This window comes from Lissotriton helveticus, chromosome 2_1, assembly GCF_964261635.1.
Source record: "Lissotriton helveticus chromosome 2_1, aLisHel1.1, whole genome shotgun sequence".
Taxonomy (NCBI): Eukaryota; Metazoa; Chordata; class Amphibia; order Caudata; family Salamandridae; genus Lissotriton; species Lissotriton helveticus.
The window spans coordinates 1,969,744,830-1,969,762,300 of record NC_136059.1 but is presented as its reverse complement, the minus strand read 5'-3'; the positions used below and the strand labels follow the sequence as shown (position 1 = coordinate 1,969,762,300).

The 17,471-nt window shown below is 45.1% G+C and overlaps 1 protein-coding gene across 1 annotated transcript in view; it reads left to right on the top strand.

Annotated features, from left to right (window-relative positions):
* Positions 1 to 17,471, top strand: part of IQCM (IQ motif containing M) — a 1,609,700-nt gene that overhangs the window by 578,701 nt on the left and 1,013,528 nt on the right. Inside the window, exon 4 of the mRNA XM_078676908.1 lies at positions 452 to 755. Coding sequence (XP_078533034.1) covers positions 452 to 755 — 304 coding nt within the window. The remainder of the gene's footprint in view (positions 1 to 451; positions 756 to 17,471) is intronic.

The following is a 17,471-nucleotide window of genomic DNA, read 5'->3' as shown; positions in this document are numbered from 1 at the left end:
CCACTGTGGGACCGCCAAACTTGTAATTAGGCTCCAAGATTCAGACTTTAAGTTTCAACAGTGTCTATTGTTAATCAGCCACAGTCTTTCTTCCAAAACAATGGTCAGAATGGAGACTACCTTGTATTTCTGGAATATTTTAGATCATACATGATAAATGAGCTGAGTCCACAAAAGCTGACATTAAGGGCTAAAAAGGTGTGCCTGCCCTTGTATTGTCCCAGTGGGGTCCAAGACAACCCTGACAGCTTAATGCTGTTCACTCTATTATGTGATGTATGTTTAAAAGTTAGAATAAAATGACTATTTTACTATATTTAACATAGAATTAAAGGTATAATGTTTGTTAAAAGTGCACACATTTTAACAATGCGGATTCTGTAGTGTTGTATGCACACTGAATGCGCTGTGAGATCAGTTTAATTAAACCAACCACGTTTTATTTCAACAGCCATTTGATGACAGTTTTCCTGCACTGCGAAGCAATACACACTCCATCACCATGCAAAGGACATCCGCAAGCGCCCCTCCAGGCAAAACAAGGAAGCTAACAACATATGGCAGTACGCATTCAGACAACAGTCATTCCCAACAGCCTTTTCCAAGTGTCTCGCTGATAGAAAACCCAACACGATTTGCTGCACGAGCAAGGACTGCCAAGTGCAGCTCTTACAAATGGCTACCAAAATCTGCAGATGCTACAGCCAGCAGGAGGAGCCAGCAGACTAATGCCCAAGACACTTCAAAACAAGAAGGTAGGACATGCTAATGTGCAGTAATATGCTGAAGCCACGCATTGTGCTGTGATTATTTGGATATCAAAAGTTCTGTGATTATTTGGATATCAAAAGTTCGATTTTTCTTTCATGAATAACGTTTTTAAGGAACCACGGTCTTAATACACCGGGGGATTTGCTGTTTCACAAAATGGAAGGTTTTGTGACCACAAGTCGCAATGTACAAGAGGCACATAGCGAGTGGCTGAAGGCCTCACAACTCATATTGTGCACCTTGGGAAGCAGTGCGATTTGGAAGGGAGCATGCAAGGGGCACCGACCTCATTCTCACACTGCCATGTATTGGTGGTTCATGACCACACCTGAGGTTGTAAACTATTGATTGAATACCGACATCCGAAAAGAGGTGGTATTCATTTGCACAGTAAAAGCTGTCACTGAGTCTCTGCTCTCAGTTTGTGAATGTGTGTTGTCAGCACTAGGGTAAGGCAGTGTTCCAGGCATCGTGTCATGCTCCACATATGCCAATTGCCTATTTCATTTCAGCCCCTGCGCCTCTATAGGACACTGACTGAAATAAAACAAGCATTTGCAATACAATCGGTCTCGCATTGCTATTGGCATTGTAAATAATAATATTTTTTCTTATTGTTTTGTGTGCTGTGGATTAACATAACAGATAAAGCAGCCGCCTTTGAAATTGGTGTACTATGTTTGAGTTTTAAGATTGATTATCCCTATTGTATGTGCAGCAGATGAAGCAGTAATAATAAATACTGCCAGATCTGTTTAGCTTTTGCTTTGTGAGCCTTATGTCTGCCTAGCTAAACAGTTTAACTAACGTACATAACTATAGAACGTCCATAACTATAGAGTCGTTATTGTGACTCTTTAGTGTTAAATTCATTCAGTTAGTTAAAATGATGTGAAGATGCCTAGTGACTATTACCAGTTGTTTCCTTGTGTAAAGTAATTGTAACTTGCAATCTGTGAGGCAGTAACTAGCATTTTCCTTTGTCAGTTTCACTGTATTGTATTATTAATATGGAATTTGACCATTGTGTAGTAATAAACATGTGAATCTGTGTCTGTAAGTACGACTCATGTGAGTAACTTGTTTTAGACCACAATTCTTTTCATTGGCATGGTCTACACACACAACCCAACACACATGCTGCACCCTTAGTACCTTTTGGTTTTATCGTCAAATAATATATATGTATCTAATTAAATATTATTCAGCAATAAATGTACTTCCATTTTAAAACAGTTTACAGCCAGTGTGCCAAGGTGCATCTAGTTAGTTCTTATAACATTTTTAGAAGTATTTTAACACGATTCGTTACAACTCACAACTCCAACAATCTCTTGAAATGTTGAGTGAACAACATCAGTGTAGAGGTAAAAGTGTTTGCTTTCTTTATTGTGATTAGAGTGTCTCATTATTTAGGGAAAGTAGCTGAGGTAATTATCCAAGCATGCCTGTGACACAGCGCGCTTCTCGAGTTGGTAACATTTGTTATACATCGATATGGTTGTTTACAGTAAAACAGCACATTTATTGGCAGTGAACGTGAGATAGTGCGCCAAGAAGCAGGAATTGAGATCGATGGTCTAACTTTCAATTGAGCAATAAGAATGTGCTCCCTGGTGGAAATAGGCAAAGATGCCGGAAGTAAACATTGTTGTGCTCGGAGTCTGCAGGTGTGCAATTATCAGATAAAGATTCACTAATGGACGGATGAGGACTGCTGGGGGAGACTGAAGGCTAGGAGGGAATAACAGATAGAAAGACGGATGGATGGATAGTTAACTTTTAGGCTGGGAGCAGAGCCAGGTGAGATAGTACACATTCATAAACGGATGGGTGGGCAGGCGTCAGATGAAGGACAGATGTAACGATTTATGGACAAACAAATACATTAAAGTGTTATTGGCGACAGAGTAGCAGATACTTAGAGTACCTAGGTAAGTGGTGCTTTCAGACCATGCCAAGAGTCCGCATTGTTAGAGATCGACACATAAATGCAGCCTGTCGATAAAATACAAACAATGAAAAAGCAAACATACATTTTCCAAATCTTCAAAGGTAAATTTTTTTTTTTACAGAGTTTTATGTAGCGCGACAGTGATCCAAATCGGGTATCACTGGAGCACTTTACATAGCACCAGTTGCATTACATGAGGACACATTCATTAGGTCTCGGGTAGAAGCGAGCGAAGCTCGCTCTCGCCAGAGACCTATAGTTAGCGGCTCAGCTTCCGAGGAGGACAGCACCTGGCCGCACGCATTTCTGCCGAAGGAGGCGATTTGCGCCGGCCACGCGCGCGCGAACGCGCACGCTGTGGCCAGGTGCTGTCCTCCTGGAAAGCAGCCTCCCACAACTCAGAACGCTGCTCGTGCTCACGACTGCTCCCAGGGCAGGCACTCTCTCATCTGTGCGACTTGGTAGAGCAGCATGTAGTGTTCCTCCCTCTTCTCAAAGTACACAGGTCGCAGTCTTCTCTTTATGCAGGATGGGCGGATCGCCCGACAAACGCTGGTTCTTTTATTTCACCCACGGTCGCCTGCCTCCCGTTGATATTAAAGCATTTCTGGTGCATCGAAGCATCGAGGGAGGGAAAGTGCTTACGTTTATTTTCTCTTCCTACAAGTACACCACATGTGATAAGCATGGGTCATTGTAGCATCACCCAAACATAGATAGTACATGTTGCTTCTGCAACGAAAGGCATGACTCAGTTAACCTGCTCCTGCATTCAGTGGTAAGAAAAGAGGAGTTGGCCTAACGGCTAGGGCGCTCGACCTCGGACCTGGGGAACATGGTTCGAGTCTCAGGAATATCGCGAAAACCTCCTGTGATTCTGGGCAAATCCCCGTGCCTCACAAAATGAATGTGTGTCCTTGTGTAACGTAATTGGTGCTATGTAAAGCGCTCTGAACGTATTAAAAATCTATTTACATGTGAAAATAATGTGCTTTCTTTTGATACTCCATTGTAGTAACCCCACTGGTCTTTTTCTCACTTTTGGGGCTACACTAGATAGTACGTCCACTTCTCCTTGAGGATTCCTCCTTTTTGCATTTCAGCGGAACATAAGTTCATTTTATCTCGGAGACAGACTTGGGTGGTGCCTGTCTTCCGCATGTGCGTGTTCTCGCCGATCAGGTCTGTGTGGTTAATGTTGTGCAAGCCACTCATATTATGTGTACCTGCGTGGGTGTTCTGTGAGGCTGGTTTTATTTTACCACTTCAAAGCACGGGCCGTTTCCACCATTAGGCCAGACTAGGCGGTCGCCTAGGGCGGCAAAGGGAGAGGGCGGCAAAAACAAGAGTTTGGGAATTCTGCTCATTTGCACTCAGCTTCCGAGGAGGACAGCACCTGGCCTCGCGCAATTCTGCCAAAGGAGGAGATTTGCACCGGCCACGCGCGCGCGAACGCGCTCGCAGTGGCCAGGTGCTGTCCTCCTGGAAAGCAGCCTCCCACAACTCAGAACACTCCTGCTCGTGCTCACGCCTGCTCCCAGGAAACGCACTCTCTCATCTGTGCGACTTGGTAGAGCAGCTTGTAGTGTTCCTCCCTCTTCTCAAAAGTACACAGGTCACAGTCTTCTCTTTATGCAGGATGGGCGGATCGCCCGACAAACGCTGGTTCTTTTATTTCACCCACGCTCGCCTGCCTCCCGTTGATATTAAAGCATTTCTGGTGCATCGAAGCATCGAGGGAGGGAAAGTGCTTAAGTTTATTTTCTCTTCCTACAAGTACACCACATGTGATTAGCATGGGTCATTGTAGCATCACCCAAACATAGATAGTACATGCTGCTTCTGCAACGAAAGGCATGACTCAGTTAACCTGCTCCTGCATTCAGTGGTAAGAAGAGTGGAGTTGGCCTAACGGCTAGGGCGCTCGACCTCGGACCTGGGGAACACGGTTCGAGGCTCGGGAATATCGCAAAAACCTCCTGTGATTCTGGGCAAATCCCCGTGCCTCACAAAATGAATATGTGTCCTTGTGTAACGTAATTGGTGCTATGTAAAGCGCTCTGAACGTATTCAAAATCTATTTACATGTGAAAATTATGTGCTTTCTTTTGATACTCCATTGTAGTAACCCCACTGGTCTTTTTCTCACTTTTGGGGCTACACTAGATAGTGCGTCCACTTCTCCTTGAGGATTCCTCCTTTTTGCATTTCAGCGGAACATAAGTTCATTTTATCTCGGAGACAGACTTGGGTGGTGCCTGTCTTCCGCATGTGCGTGTTCTCGCCGATCAGGTCTGTGTGGTTAATGTTGTGCAAGCCACTCATATTATGTGTACCTGCGTGGGTGTTCTGTGAGGCTGGTTTTATTTTACCACTTCAAAGCACGGGCTGTTTCCACCATTAGGTCAGACTAGGCGGTCGCCTAGGGCGGCAGAAGGGAGAGGGCAGCAAAAACAAGAGTTTGGGAATTCTGCTCATTTGCACTCGCTCACTGTGACAGTATCAAAGCGGTGCCAGGACTCTGCGTCCCAAACCTCGTCTCCCAGACGGGGACAGGAAATCTGCAGCTGCGGCGCACAACATGCCCTTGAGAGGCACTGGGTGCTGAGGGCAGACCTGGACACAGGACTTTGGGTGGGCCGGGCATACTGGAGGGCCACCCTGTGCAGGAGGAGACAGGCGGTGGCGCTTTGTGCTCAGCTTGAGACCCCAGGCCCACAGCCCCGCCCCAACCTCCGGGCCGCCATGGCGGAGGCACCGCTGTGCCTCACCTGGGTGCTTCTGGTGCTGGCCGTGTCCTGCGTGTCCATCAGCCTGGCGTCCAACAACGAATGCCACAACACCTTTGATTAAAACGGCTGGAATGCCAGGGTGAGGTATAGTGCCTGAAACTCAACTTTTGGCCTGGGAGCCTTTCACGGGATTGGAAATGAAAGCTTGTGTCAGACTCGTCAAGGGCCTTGAGTGCACAATTCCAGGAAGCAGTGTTGGCTGGGCTGATGAGAGTTGTACACGCCATGCCGACATCACTCCCACCCCGTACCTGCGCATGGCATATTACAGGTGACCTTTCTTCTCTTGCTGTGTGTACTCGACCTTCCTATCCAGACTGGAAGGAACAGCTGGAAGTTCCGGGGTTAGTGGCATTTAAGCGCTGCACCTAGCACCTAGAGGCAGTGTAGCGGCTAGGCCTAGCACGCCTGGGTGTTCTTCGCATTTCTTCCATTAGCAGCACGCTCTTCAGCGCCGAGGGAACCGGTTGTTGTGGACACATGGTTCGCCTCTAGATAGCAGGCCAGGGCGGCAAAGGGATCAACTGCTCAGGTACAGCCACCCGTGGAAAAAAGCTGCATGGGTTGGCGAGTCACGCCCTGTTCACTTCAACCACCAGGGCACATCGGCACAACCTTTCCCTGTGTACCATGTTGGAGAACTGCCCATCGCCCATCCGTCATTCTCCGCATGTTCGTTTATTTTCCCTTCTTCTTACTGTGCAGCTGCAGACACCCCTCCCCAGTCTGCGATCCAGTGAGTCACATGCCTCTTTCCCAAATCCATCTGGTTCGATGTGCACTCTCCCTGCAGCTGCGGTACTTCTAGTTTTGCAATTAGGAAGCATCAGTGGGCCAGCTCTGAAGGGATGGGGAAGCCTTCACTGACTGACCGTGCACTGCAGGATGTTATTCATGATTCTACGCCCCGCCCACCAGAAGGACCCTCACTTTCAGGCACCGAGGCCACATTGCCAACCCTCCGTTCACGCCGATGAACCAAGGGAACAGTGTCAGACGCGGGATACAGGCGCTTCTGTGAAAGTGGAGCCTGCATCTGGAATTCCCTCCCTGGAACATCTGTACCCCCTCCAATTTAATGCTCTTCACAACCCCCCTCCCCCTCCCTCCAGATACTGGCGCCCGTCATCGCCCGTCATCGCTTCAGCATAGCATGCAACCTTCCAGTGATCAGTGCAATGCTGTGACGTATCACACAATGAGTGTAATGAGCATGTGCTGCCTCTCTGACGGCTCTCGGGATACACTCAGCGAAAGCATGACCCCGGGCCATGTATATGTGAAGCTCTGCAAGAGCTGTATGTACCTGACTGCTCTCCTACTTTGCCTTTGTGTGTCCGCTCCTCCTTGCATTTGATGCTCAAGGCCAGCTTGCACATGCGTAGCCTGGGATCAGTGCTTGCGCTTATTCTTAGGTGCTTTGGCAAGGTGTGCGTTTAAGCGGAGGCATGGTGCAACATATACCTATCTGCGGAGCGCTTCCCTCCATAAAGGTACTTGCACAAGCTTGCACTGCTAGCTGTTTTCGTTGGCGAGTGTTGCTCCATTGATAGATTCTTCCCCCTGATTGCACTCGTGTTTTTCTTGCCTTCTGCCCAGCTGTCCGTGTATGATTGCACTCAAGAGATTAGGGTCTGGTCTCCTGCTGGTCACCTTCTGCACAGCCTCACTGGCACGCCGCGGAAACTGTGAGGCATCGAGGCATAGGAGCTAGGATCAAGGTAAGAGGTCTGTGGTCACCTGCCTGCCACCCCTCTCACTACCTCACTCTCTATCTCACTACATAACAACTTCACTCACTCTCTCTCTCTCTATCTCACTACCTCACTCACTCTTTATCTCACTACCTCACTCGCTCTCTTTCTATCTCACTAACTCACTTTCACTCTCTCTTTCACTACCTCTCTCTCTATCTCAATACCTCACAACATCACTCTCTGCTTATATCTCACTATCTCACAACATCCCTCTCCCTCACTACCTCACTCTTTCACTACCTAACTCTCTCTATCTCACTACCTCACTCTCTCTCTCACTACCTCACTCTCTCTCACTACCTCACTCTCTATTTAAATACCTCACTCTCTCTCTGCTAATGCAATAAGTCTCACATATGCATAAAATTAAGCTATTGCCAATAGAAATGACAATGCCATTTATTTAGGGATAAACATTTTTTTTTTTTTAAAAAGAGCAATGCCAACAGCTCTAACTATAATATTGCCGAGACCATTGCATTGTAAATGCTTGTTTTTGTTAGGCACCGGGAGATTAAGAAATTTGCCTAGAATCAGAAGATGTTCAGCGTCATTGCCGAGACTCGAACCCAGTTCCCCAGATTGAAGGTTGATCGCCCTAGCCGTTAGGCCAACTCCTCTCCCCAAGCTTTCAATGAGAAACACCTGTTAACTGTTGAAAGTGAGTGCAATTAACATCTAATGCAGACAAATGTATCAATTAAGAACGCTGTCAAATATAGCCTGTCTATATATCAATCTCATGATTTGCAGTGAACGCAAACTTTGTGGAAAAAATTAACTAGAACATATATTGCATCCTGAAAAATGCCCTTGGTGCGGAATCATTCCTAAAGATAAATTTCAGTTTTGAAACTAGAAATCCAGACAGTGGGTATAGGAGTACATACTTTATGTCCAGTAGGACAAGTGGTGCAGCAAACTTCATCCCAGTTGCATACCCTAGTTTACCTTCCTTGTTCGAAAGTTAACAGGAGACAGATAATTAACAAAACAGAAAAATTGACATTCCACTCAAAGAAATTCTTTTGTGTCATGTGATAGTTTACTGCCACAGCTCTGGATATGTTTGCTTACATTACAATCCATCTAACTCACTGACGTCACCGCGCATGATCATAAGGTAATCAGCGCTTTCGTAGATGCGAAGTACTGCGCATGCACGAAACTATAGCGTCTTTTCAACCACGCAATACCGGACACTGGTGCTTTCCGACCGAACCAAATATGAGCTCAATTACGCTACCAATTACCGGTATCTTACCAATTACGAGGTCCTTAAAAGACCCGCCGACTCTCAGGGGCAGTATCATCAGAGCCGCGCTGAGGGGAGGAGGTCGAATTTCGTCCCAGTAACCGTGAGTTAGATACCTGAGATACCACGGATAGGTGGTGAGCAATAGAGTCCTCCTGGCACAGTATGGATTGTAATGAGTCCTTCTCATTATTTCAGATCATCCTATTATGCCTGATGGAACCCTCCAAAACGTAAAAAGGCTCATGAGGCAATATATCCTTGTACATTGAGTAAGATCTTTCTCTTTATCTCTCCTGCACCAGCAGTAGGAATGAACATGTTACCAACATGTGTGCACTATATGTTTTATGTGTGTCCATTTCATGACCATACAGATGTACTAACCCGGAAATGCTCCTAATCAATACGTTGCCTTAAGACCCACTTCAAAGACAATGTTTCACAACTATTGTCATTTTGATGTTATTAAATGTTATTTTTGTATTCATATTATTGCAAGAAAAATATAAAAAAGAATCGCTTTAAAAAGATGATAGGCTCATTTTTACTTGCAATATTAAAGGGAATGTTTTTTAATTCATATACCTTAGTTGTGCTGGACCATGAAGCTTAATACAGACCTATAATTTTTGTTTCTCAGCAGTAATTCAAATTCTGCATGACTTTTCTAAACTAATAGCAAATAGGGATTGTGCTTTCACTATAGCAATATAGTTGTAAGAAATTGGACTATTAGTTAAAAATTGTGCCAAAAAGTATAAAGCCCCAACCTGGCTTATCTGGTCACACTAGACCAGGTCAAAATAAAAAGTTAAGGCCGACAGTGATGGACCATGGTTTGGAAACAGGGACCAGGTTTGTCCCCGTGGAAAGTTTACATTCTGACTTCAAAATTAAAATGGAGATAAGAGAGTTGTTGATGGGTCATCGACGAGGCAAGCTGCATGCTAGATCTGATGGGTTGCTGAAGCACATGGTCCCAGTGTGGTCATCGATGAATGAGGTAAAGCTCAAAGCAGGTAAAGTGCAGAGTCCATGCCTAGGATTGCCTCGACATCCATCAGCTTCAGCTCAGCGTTGGACTTTGTGAAGCCCTCTACGTTTGGACTTATAAAACTTTCCTGTAAGTCAGATCTGCTTCAGCAGGACAACCCAGCAAGCTGAGGCTGACCAGTGATTCGATGTCAAAGCCTGCGGCTTCGACAGCGATCCTGGTCTCTGCTGGTTCTCCTGGCAGAAACTTGCAAAAACGTTTCTAAGTCACAGATCTTGTAGCATGGTGACAGGAGGAGTGCACTCTAACCCCAGCCAAGGATCCGGTACCCGGGGGGCCCCACTTTGGGAGTTCGGACCCACTTCAACAGAGGCCAGCAGCAGGGTCCAGGGTAGTTCCAGTTGGGGTCTGGTCAGCAGGGCAGTTGCAGGGAATGGGCCTTTGAAAATTCGTAGTGTCCCTGTAACTCTAACAGGAGGTCAGTCAACTGACTCTTGGAGCACTTCTGGGGTCTTGGGTTTCATGCAAGTATGAGCAGTCTACCTTCATGTTCTTCAGACAGAAGGGCAGTCCTCCTTCTGATTTTTCACAGGTCCCGGAGTGTTTTGAGGAGTGTACTGGGTATACCACATTTATGCCTAGTGCCAGTCTGTGAGTGGGAGAAACACCTGGCCACTCCCTACCCAATTGGGGGGGGGGCTTTCCAGAGTGGACCCTGCCTACTGTTGCAGCACTTCCTATGTGTTTTACTGTGATCTATCACACAGTACCCATCTTTACCTAATTCAAACATGGCAAAACCTTTCTTGCCCTGGTCAAAGGTCCCTGCGATGATGGGCACATCCTCCCTTGTGTTCACTCCAAAACAGTTCTTGGCCAGCACCCCCTCACACTAGGATTGGAGCAAAGCGAACTAGCAAGAAAAAAAGCTCAGTGTGAGATACGTCCGATTTAAGATGGTAGGCATCCTTTGAATCTCAGGAAGTATCTGGGCCCAGCCACCAGGCCATCATGCTCAAGGAAGAAAAATATCTGTCCACATCCAAGCCCTTTGTCCACTGTCTTTGAGCAATGTACATTTTACCACAGGTGAGCCATCAGCAGTCAGGTGACAATGGACACTGGCAGAAAGGCCCTTATGGCTTAGGCAGGAGATTAACAACTTTCTGTTAGTGTCATTTTCAAAACAGTAATATACCCTACTAGTAGCATTTAATGTTTGTGCACTGCAGCATATAGTACCATATGCTCTGGCCTTTTTTAGTAAATTAAAGTGCCAATTTGGTGTATGATCATATGTACCATATTTGTTTTAGTATCTTTATTGTTTTATCACAGTGTAACATGCATACACATCATTATAAGATTGGGTACATTTCCTAAAGGTATTACAAAGGTGCAGTTTATCAATGTACACTTGGCTTAACACTCATGGCCATGTGGATATGAGGCCATCATTTTAATATAACTCAGTGAAGTTGTAACATATATTAATGAACCATAAACACAATGTGAACGCATGCTGCACTCCCAAACGCCCTTCTTATGCATATAATCATATTACTTTCTCCTGCCTCTCTCTTGCTACCACCTATGTGCTACAGGGCATATCAGCTTGCCAGGGCACATGGCTTATTCCAGATCCCACACTTTCCGCCGGCCTCCCACATCCCAGATACAACCTCAAACTGGCTCCGTGACCACACAGGACCCCGTTACTATAATTCCTCATGGGCCCTCAATTCACTATGGTTGTATGCCAATTTCTGTTCGATTTCCTCAAGATAAATGTCTCTTTGGCCCATATATTGACATCTCCCATCCCTCGCTCTTGTGTCTGGGTGCACTGCTAACTCCGCTCCCACCCATCTCACCACATCCTTCCTCCATAGCTCTACTTCTGGAGCCGTGCTAGATTTCCATGCCATAGCTGTATGACACTTTGCTAGCACCGGAGCCATGCTTTGGAAGCAGACAAATTTGTTTAGTGATTGTGTACGTCTAGCAAGCATCTGAGTGGAACTTGCAGCAGAACAGAAGCGGTCACCTCTGAAATACATTGTGTTACCTCTCTTTAAAATATAGTTAATACCGGGCAAGTCCATACCATGTGCACAAAGCCCTCCATCGAAGACAAGGGGACTGGGCACTAGAGTACATCTTTCCTAACTTGACCGGGGTGAAAGCATGATAGACATACTTAAAGTGGGTGAAGCCAAACCTAGCATTCCTAGATAAGTTATAATCGATCCCAAACAGCAAACCCATGAAGCCATCCACACTTCGGTCCCCAGCTTGTCTTCCCATCAGCCCATAAAAGCCTGCGATCCCCTTAAGGCACCCTGTAGAAGGGCCTGATACAATCCTGTAATTACTTGTTTCATCTGCCCCAATTCTAAAGCTTTCTCTAGCTGACCTGCAATGTTGTGTAAATGTTCCGAGCCCCACATCTTACCCATGACAAATTGTAGTGCAGAATATAAGAGGAATTATCTTGGCCCCAGGGCATTTATTTCCATCAGGTCCTCAAACAAGCACAACTTTATGTCCTCTGCTAGATCCCCCAGACCTCGATATCCATGGCTGTCCTGCTATCTATTTGGTGTGACTCCGTCAGGCACCTACTTTGTGGTGTTGCCCAGAGGGAAAATTTCTGGGCATAGGATATCTCCTTTTCTACCTCTATTTATATACTTTCTCTAGGATCACACAGCAACTTTCAGCAGTACATTATTAATGCCTGTTATAGACAGGGTGCTATCAGGAACCATTCCAATACCTGGCAGTCACCTAGCTCTATTTGGGCCATTGTACGTTCGGGATTCGGTAGCTCCATGGCCAGCGCATTGGCTACTGGAGTTGTGATTCTGCATAATGAAGATCATAATTGGAGGGCCCTAGTTGTCCCCTTCACAGAGGGGCACAAAGTGTGTTAATTGCCACCCTATGTCAGCCATCGCTGCATATGAGCTCTGTGATAATTTTTTATCATGTTTAAAAGGAGGTGCACACTGGTTTAACCACTGGTTAGTAGCAGCAACATTTGCAGCATCCTATGGCCAACAAAAAAGGTTTCAACACAAGAAGGCAAAATCTGGAGGAATACCATGGAAAAGATGTCCTTTCCAACAATAGTATATTGTAAAAGGAATGGTCTTGTGTTATGCAATACCACCAGCGAATCAATCTATTAACTGAATGCTCTTTCTTGAGCACAACGAATTTAAGAGGAAAGAAAGGCAAATGTACTTTAGTCAAAGTAGTCTACAGACCACTGTAAATCTAGCAGACGCAATCAGGGCCATAACACAAGGTATAGTGCATCACTTAGTCAAAATAACATAAGGTGACATTCCAGTAAGGAAAGACTTTATAACGGTATGACTGACTGCCTCTTGAGAATTCTAGGTGAAACCCATAGTTTTAAGGCAGTCCAGAACTTTGGCTGCATAATTATTGTTTAATTTGTCCTCCCAAAAGTTGAAGTCATCCAAGCAAGTCCTTTGGGACAAGGTTTGGAAGACCAGTACTGATGGCAGTGGGGCTTGTAGCCTGCTTTATATTTTCATCAGGAAGAAAGAGGAATAGACACATCTCAGGGTATTGTGAGGAGGGGCCAATGAAGACAAAATTACCAATCCTGCAGCACCTGCTCTTCTTACCCTTCCTACTTCTTTGACAATTGCTGGCCTCCATGGTTTAGTCTCGATCTGGGAGACCTTGGTCTTGAAGAAAGAGCGATCCCTTCCCGAAGCCACCCTGCCAACAGGGAGGTATCCCAGGTCAGTAGATGCCTTGGAAAAGAAACCACTTCTGATGCAGGATAAGGGAGAAGCACACAAACCTCAAAATAACGAGTCAATGCAGAAGGGCTGGGATCCAGAAGCCACCCTGCCAACAGGGAGGTATCCCAGGTCAGCAGATGCCTTGGTAAGGGAACCACTTCTGATGGAGGATAAGGGAGAAGCACACAAACCTCAAAATAACGAGTCAATGCAGAAGAGCTGGAAGCTGAGCTCATCATGAGGCACGGTGCTCCTGTGCTCATGACGAGCTCAGCTCGTCATGAGCCGTGGAACGCTCAGGTGCGGGGAGAATTCCCCTGCTGTGCTGAGCGATCCACGGGAGCCGGTGCACCTGTGACGAGCTCAGCTCGTCATGAGTACAGGAGCGCCGTGCCTCATGACGCGCATGCAGGCGCTGTGCGCCCCCCCTCCCCCCAGCACAGCGGGGGAATTACCCCTGCAGCGAAGGTGTTAACTAGGAGTGTGTACACAGAACAGAAACGTTTGCAATACACTCATTACTGATGAAGGCAGCCTTATATATTGCGTGGAACCGGAAGCAAACCACAAGAAAGGGGTAACCGTCATCTTGGACTGGGTAAACCCAATGGGAGCACAGATCAGAGGCTCCATCTTAGAGTGGGCTTTTTATTATTCCAAGATGGCGCCCAGGACGCCAATGCAGACACCTGCCAGCCCATGGTGCAGACTGCACCCCCTACACAGCCTCATCCCAGTTCCATCTGCCCACACTGCCGGCGGGAGTGATCACTCTCAGGAGAGGTAAGCACGGCCTCGGACTCCGCACCCCAAACGACATGCTGCAGGTATGAAGTCAGGAAGCACCGCTCCCAGGACATTGGGATCCCGCCATTCTTTGCTTCTGTCTACCCTGCTCCTCTGATTCTCCACTGATTCCCTTCTAAAACCCATTTTGTATGTGTAACTTTTTCCAAAATTCCTGTCTACTCCACCCTAAACCCCTTCTTTGTTAACCATACTCATATGCAAACCCTGTCTGTCAGCTATGTATTCTTTTTTTGATTTCAAGTAAATTTTATTGAATAAAAAAGTGAGATAAAGTAAAAAGATCAGAATACAATCCAAGTGATACACGAAGGCAAGAAAACTATACAATCAGGGGCTAAGCTTGAGGAACGATCAAAGTAAAAGCATATAATATTAAAAGTAGCCTGTTATAAAATATAGAATTCAAATAGGGAAAAGCTACTAGCCAGGTACTAAACAAACGTATCACTATCAAATATGGAGATGGGGACAGGGGAGGAAATAGAAGAAAAGAAGAGAGGAAAGAAAAGAAAGAGCAATAGAAGGATGAAAGGGAGTAGAGGACAGGAAAGAGAATAGAAAGAAGAAGAAAAAAGAGAAGAAAAAGAGGAAGGATTCCCACAGTACCACTCAACCTAGAAAATTATAAGACAACACTTAGACCGACATATCAAAAGGAAATTGAGGAACCAACCCTTTTGAGGACAACTCCATATAATCATCCAGAGCTTCCCAAACCCCACTAGAAATAGATGGAGAAAGGTGAGCTTGATCAACCGACGTGTGAGCACTGCGTAAAAAGGAAACCCAAGCCCACCATGTATGATAGGAAACCAAAGAGAAGGATTTCCATTCCATAAGAATGATTTTCACCGCAATAGAGAGGAGAAGATCCATCAGCTGTAGTTCCAATGGATCCAATGGGAGAGGAGTAGGGGCAGCCAATGGGCCTAATAAAATCAAAGGGAAAGACAGTTGGAACTCAATACCAAAAATAAGAGAGAGATGTTTATGGATGAGGTTCCAAAAAGGCTGAAGCAAAGAGCAACCAAAAAACATATGGTGAAAATCGCCTGGTAACAAACCACAACTCCAGCATAGGTTGTCATCTTTAAGATTTAGCGTGTGAAGACGCACAGGCGTCCAATGTAGAAGATTGATAGAAAAAAACTTAGATTGCATTAAAGATGGTGCAATTTTATTGCGAAGAGAGAGTTTACCAATTAATTGCCAAGTCTCCGAGGAAATATGATCTGTAATGGCAGGATCAAAATGGTGTAACCATTTTTGTTGAGCAACCGTCTGTGCGGGTAGAGAAGCAGATGACAAAAATTTATAGATTCTGGAGGCGACGTGGCCTGATTTAATCCAAATATGAAAAAGTGAGATAATAGAAGAGGTAGGATGAAGGCGGACTTTAGCAAGGGCCACTTTAATTTTTAGAACAGTATAGAAATCAAGATTCGTTAAAGAATGCTTTTGAGCCAAGGTGGAAAAAGGTAATGGTTGATCAGAAGCATCATATAGATGTTTAACAAGAGAGATCCCCTTACCTGCCCAGTAGGACATAAGGGTGGGAGTAATGTTGAGTTTAATTTTGGCATTCCGCCAGATAGATGACCACCTAGTTTTATGTAAAGGGATTGCCACCTTCTTGTCTACTTTCCTGACCGCAGCAATTGTATCAATAATGATAGAACGAGAAAACTGGATATGTAAACTAGATGCCGTGCAAAAAGAGGCAGTAGACAAAGGGGATGCTAATTCCTGTTCTATGAGCAACCAAGAGGGAACATGAAGAGATGGAGGGGAGAACCATAAGGCACCTTGAGAGGCTAGGAAGGCAGTTTGGTATTTTTCCCAATCAGGAAAATTGCAACCCCCCATATCACAAGGACGACGCAAAAATGTGTATGCAAGTCTAGCACGTTTGTCATTCCACAGGAATTTAGAAGTCAGACCATCGATTTCGCGAAAAAAGGAATCTGATAATTTAACCGGAAGCATGGATGAAACAAAATTAATAATCGGTGTGATCATCATTTTGAGAGTCTGGAGGCGACCCCACCATGAAATATGTTTCGGAGACCATGTATCCAAAAGACGACGGACTTTAAGGAGAGTCTGGGATTCATTATAGGCAGTGGTAGCATAGAGAGTAGAACAGAAATAAATCCCTTAGTATTTCAGGTGTGTAGACTGCCACTTAAAGCCCGCTGATCCGATATGAGAGGGGAAACAATAGGCATTCAAAGGGAACATTTCCGTCTTATCTTTATTTAGGGTATAACCTGAAACCGATGAGAAAAGGGAAATGGTATGTGAAATAGCAGGGATTGCCAAAGCAATATCGTCTGAAAAAATGAGAACATCATCTGCGTATGCAGCAGTTTTAAGACAGTGAGGCCCGAAACAAAAACCTTTAATATCAGGGTGTAGTTCAATCAATCGAAGAAGAGGGTCAATAGATAATAGGAATAAAAGTGGGGATAACGGACATCCCTGTCTAGTGCCCTGACGAAGATTAAAAAACGTCGACGTAGCACCATTAACTCTAATGTTAGCTTTAGGTTGAGAATATAAGGACATTATCATATTAATGAAAGAGTCACCAAGATTGTGTGCGCACAAAACCGCACGAAGAAATGGCCAAGAAACCTTGTCAAAGGCCTTTTCCGCATCAAGGGCCAAGGCCGCGGCAGGGAGTTGAGATCTTTTGGCAGCCCCGAGAACGTGACAAAAAGTATGTATATTGTCACGCGCAAGACGACCTTTCACAAAACCAGTTTGAGATGGATGAACGAGATGAGGGATAAAGGACTCTAATCTTTTGGCCAGAATTTTAGCGAAAATCTTAGCTTCCATGTTAAGGAGGGAAATAGGACGGAAGTTTTTGGGATCCGAATGATCTTTCCCTTCTTTCGGGATCACTACTATAGTAGCTTCAGCAGCCGTACCAGAAACAGATCCATCCTTAAGAAAAGAGTCAAAGAGAGATTGTAATTTGGGGACAAGCGTAGGGAGAAAAGTTTAATAAAATAAAATTGGATAACCATCAGGGCCTGGAGCCTTGCCAGAACGAGTAGCTTTGATTGCAGAAATAATTTCTTCAGGGGAGATAGGCTTATTTAGAAAAGTACGATCAACATCAGAGACCGACTGAATCGGAACCGAAGTTAAAAAAGCCTGACAACGGTCAAAAGAGGAATCATTAGAAGGAGTGTACAGTTTATTATAATAATCACGAAAAACGTCAAGTATTTCCCCTGTTTGAAATTTTTTAGAACCTGTGTGGTCAGTAATAGAAGAGATTTGCGAGGACTTAAAAGAGAAATCCTGAAACTTTAAGGTAGCAGCCAATATCTTCCCAG